The sequence below is a fragment of the Solanum dulcamara genome, chromosome 3 (genome assembly GCF_947179165.1).
Source record: "Solanum dulcamara chromosome 3, daSolDulc1.2, whole genome shotgun sequence".
Lineage (NCBI taxonomy): Eukaryota > Viridiplantae > Streptophyta > Magnoliopsida > Solanales > Solanaceae > Solanum > Solanum dulcamara.
In genome coordinates this window covers 11,949,079-11,953,744 of record NC_077239.1, presented here as the reverse complement: position 1 = coordinate 11,953,744, position 4,666 = coordinate 11,949,079, and the positions used below count along the sequence as shown (strand labels likewise).

The window sequence follows — 4,666 nt, the reverse complement described above, 5'->3', positions numbered from 1 at the left end:
CCTACAAGGCCAAAAAGGAGAAGAAGAAAGGTTCTATTCTAATCCTAACCTGTAAAATAAGATTGGTTATTTTAAGAAGGCATAAGCCAAGGGAGGTGTTCCCTTTTACCATGGTCCTAACTATAGAACCTTCAAATTGATTATTACTATGCATAGCAATAAGTAATTTGAATAGTAAGTTGGACCAAGGAGGCTGACAAGGTCATGGTGGCTTCTTGATTCTCTTAAGCCTTCTTCTTCTGAAGTTGGCCATTTCCAGTTTGTCAAGCTCAAAGTAAGCTCTTGCCTCTTTGGGAAGCTCTTGTTTATTGAGATATATCTGTGGAGTAGTGCATTTGTGGCTATGTTTGGACAAAATATCAGCTGTAAAATTGGCTTCTCTGTAAGTGTGGCTGCATTTGAAAACCTGGAATTGATGACTGATATCCTGCAGTTGTTGGAGTTGTGTTCTGACAGTCCATGGTGGTTGAGCTAGGTGTTTTATCCATCTGATTACTAGCTCAGAGTCCACTTCAAGGATCACTTTAGTATATCCTAATTGGAGACACCAAGTCAAACCAAAGATGGCTGCCAATATTTCAGATTGGTTGTTTGTACCTTCTCCAAAAGGGGTTGAGAAAGCAAAGAGAAGATCTCCTTGATTGTTCCTTAGCAATCCTCCCCCTCCTATTTTTCTAGGGTTGTGAAGTGCACTACCATCAGTGTTCAGCTTCACCATGTGAGCTGAAGGTTTTCTCCAGTAGACAGTACTAACATTAACTTCATTAGTACATTTTTCCACAAAAAGGACCAGTTCCTTCCATCTATTTGGCCAGCTGATATATGAGTAGGTAGTGCTTAGAAGGTTGAAGTTATCCTTGAAGACTGAGTAGATCACTCTTGTAATATTGGACTGCTTCCCTCCATATTTGATGGCACATCTATTTTTCCATAGGTTCCAACATATGAAGATTGGAGTTGCTTGTAGGATAAGTTTATGGACCTCATTACTGTAATTACTGGACCACCACCTCATTATCAGGTTTCTAAGGGGTGTGTATTCTTTACTAATACCCAGAGAATCAGAAAATACACTCCAAACCTTCCTGGCAAAGTTTCCAGAAACAAATATATGGTCAATGGTATCCAAACCAGCTCTATGGCAACAGTAACATTGGGCTGGGGCTTCTCCAAAGCTGATAAGTTTTTCATTAGTAGGTAGTTTCCCTCTAAGTGCTCTCCAGAGTAGGAAGGAACACTTAAAAGGAATGTGTTTGTGCCATGTTTGAGAGTTAATTCTTGTCTTACTCCTTTTGTCCCTGATAAGTTCCCAGGCAGAAGAACAACTAAATTCCCCACTGCTATTAGGCTTCCAAGAGGCCTGATCAAGTTTGTGGGGCTGATAGTTGATGTTACTTGCCAGGATGCTAGGTACAAACTGAGGAGGTGCTTTCTGAGAGACCAGTTCTGCATTCCATTGACCATTAATCATGAAAGAAGACACCTTAGTATTGTTCTGTCTACTACTAGCTGACCTGAAATAGCTAAGGGGCCAACTCCCAACCAATTATCCCACCAAAAGAGGCAAGAACCAGACTGTATCTGCCATTGGATATGAGGCTCAACATTGTGCTTGTTCTTCATGAGGTGCTTCCATATCAGAGACTGTCCTGTGTGCCATTTTTTGGTTATAGGATTTGACCTCTGACAGTACTTAGCTTTGAGGAACTCACTCCATAAGGAATTCTTAGTTCTGAATATCCACCATTGTTTGTATTGGAAAGACTTGGCAATATCTGATATTAGTCTCACTCCAATACCACCCTCTTCATAGGGATAACTCAGATTCTTCCAAGAAGACCAATGATATTTCCTCCTTTCATTCTTCCACCCCCAGAAGAAATTGGCTGTGATGCTTTGAATTTGCTTGATAGTGGTTGCAGGAGGGGAACTAGCAGATAACAAGTGAATAGGAAGTGCTTGGATGACATGCTTAATCAAAGTAACTCTTCCTCCATAACTAATTAATTTTGCCTGCCATCCAGCTATCCTAGCCACAACTTTAGCTATAAGCTCAGAATAATAGATGATCCTCTGTCTACCAATGTAAAGAGGACACCCCAGATATGTGATAGGGCTGTTCTTTTGCTTGAAGCCTGTAACTTTCTTGATTCTTCTAACAGTAGAGTTGAAGGCATTTGAGGGTACCATGAAGTTACTCTTGTCTCTGTTGATCAATTGGCCTGAAGCATGCTCATAGGTATGTAGTGTCTCCATGATAAGCTTTAAGGTATGAGATCTTCCAGATGAGAATATGATGATGTCAACTGCAAAACTGAGATGATTAATTTGAGGGCCCTTTTTAGCCATCAGGAAACCATGATATTGGGGGTGTTGATGAAGGTTGTTCATGAGCCTAGAGAGGACTTCAGCACCTATGATAAACAAAGCTGGTGATAATGGATCCCCTTGCTTAAGGCCTCTTGTGGAATGAAAGAATCCATGCCTTGAACCATTAATAATGATGGAATACCAATTATCAGCCATAATTCTCCATACCATATCAATGAAACCTTCTTCAAATCCCATTTTCCTCAAAACTAGACAAGTATAGGACCAAGATACCCTATCATAGGCTTTAGCCATGTCAAGTTTGATAACTACATTGCCTTCTACATTTGGCTTCTTGATCTGGTGTATAATCTCTTGGGCTAGCATAATATTTTCAGAAATGTTCCTGCCTTTGACAAATCCAGATTGGTTAAGGGAAATGAGGTTGGGTAGGATAGGTGCCAGTCTAAGGGAAATGAGTTTGGAGATGATTTTGTTTGTAAAGTTGCTAAGGCTAATTGGTCTATACTCAGAGAGCTTGTTAGGATGGTGTACTTTTGGGAGCAGCACCAAACAAGAGTGAGTAAAGTATTTAGGCATAGCTTGTCCACAGAAGAAAGATAGAATCACTTTAAGGAGGTCCTCTTTTATGATATTCCAACATGCTTGGAAGAACTTGCCATTCATTCCATCAGGTCCAGCAGCTGAATTGGGATTCATTAAAAACACTACAGTTCTCAACTCCTCCATTGTAGGGATAGCTTTCAGGTTTCTGTTATGCTCATCAGTGACCATCCTGGGAATACATTGGAGGGTATGCTCCTGAATTTGTGTCTCCTCACCAGTGAAAATGGCTTGGAAGTGTTCACATGCAGCTTTGGCTATGTTTTCTTCACCTTGTACCCAATTATCATCCTCATTCTGGATCTTATGGATGTATAATTTCCTCCTCCTTCCTCTTATCAAGGCATGAAAATACTTGGAATTCACATCACCCTCTTTGAACCAATGCAACTGAGTTTTTTGCTTTAGCATGGATTCCTCCAGTTTCAGGTATTTTATATACTCTGCATTGATGGCATGGAGCTTTGTTCTATTCTCTTCAGAATTACTAGAGATTAGCTCTTCCTCTGCATGTCTAGTCTTGTCTTCATATTCTTTAACTTTGGCATATATATCACCAAATTGCAATCTGGACCAAGTACTAAGAGTGGCTGCCAACCTCTTCATTTTCTGATGGAAACACCACATTGGATTACCCTCCATGGTCCTGTTCCAGCAATTACTAACAGTATCCAAGAAAGATGGTTGTTCTGTCCAGCAGTTAAGGAATTTGAAATATTTGGTGTGTTGTTGGTTTTGATCAGTCATCTCCAGCAGTAAGGGGCAGTGATCTGAACCCACAGAGAGTAGATAAGTAATGGTAGTCTGAGGCATCATCTCTAGCCACTTATCGTTGACCATTCCTCTGTCAAGTCTCTTCCAGATTCTGAACATTATACCCCTTAGATTAGACCAAGTGTATCTCTGACCACAAAACCCAAGATCTTGTAGTCCACAAGCTTCTATGATGCTGATGAACTCAAGGCTCTTTTTCATATTGTAAGTGACACCTCCCAACTTTTCTTGAGGGTCTGTGATAACATTGAAATCACCTAATGTGCACCATGGAAGGGAGGTGGCTGACTGTTGTAGCATGCTATCCCACAGAGGTCTTCTGAGATGATCTTTGCATTTTGCATATACAAAGGTAACTATGAACTGATTTGGATTCATTACATGATTAAATTCACAAGTAATCAACTGCTCCTCATTTTCCAATATCCTGCAGTCTACATCCTTGGTCCAAAAAAGCCAAATCTTACCATTTGGATTACTAATAGCATGGTCCATGTTGAGTTGATTTCTGAAGTACTGAATCTGAATGCTATCAGAAAAAGGCTCTAGGATGGCAATAATGGGAATTTGATGGATACTCTTAAGAGATTTAAGTCTTTCCATGGCTCCTTGGGTATTAATACCCCTCACATTCCAGCATAGTGTACTAATCATTGAGAGTTTTTGGAAGTGAACAGCCTAGTGTGAGGTCTCCTTGTGCGAGCAAAAATAGTTGGACTAATGGGTTTATTACTGTGACTGGTTCTATGAATTCCTCTAGGGGACAAACCTTGGGAGTTAGCTATTCGTTGAATCTCATCATCATACTTATTTGTGTAAGATGTACCTAAGGGTCTGTTTAAGTGTTCACTGGCAGCATCCTCCTCATCTAGATCCTTCAAGGGTTGGTCCTCATAGTCACCCTCATCTTCAGACTCAATAACTGCATATTCATCCAGGTCAGGAGGGACTTCTATAT

At 40.4% G+C, this 4,666-nt stretch overlaps 1 protein-coding gene across 1 annotated transcript; it reads right to left on the bottom strand.

Annotated features, from left to right (window-relative positions):
- Positions 1–202: 202 nt before the first annotated feature.
- LOC129883455 (uncharacterized) lies at positions 203–4,311 on the bottom strand. The gene is made up of 3 exons (XM_055958114.1): positions 2,987–4,311; positions 1,515–2,485; positions 203–1,446 (listed from the first exon to the last, which is right to left on the bottom strand). Exons 1-3 carry the CDS (start codon positions 4,309–4,311, stop codon positions 203–205), a joined length of 3,540 nt encoding a protein of 1,179 aa, XP_055814089.1.
- Positions 4,312–4,666: the final 355 nt, after the last annotated feature.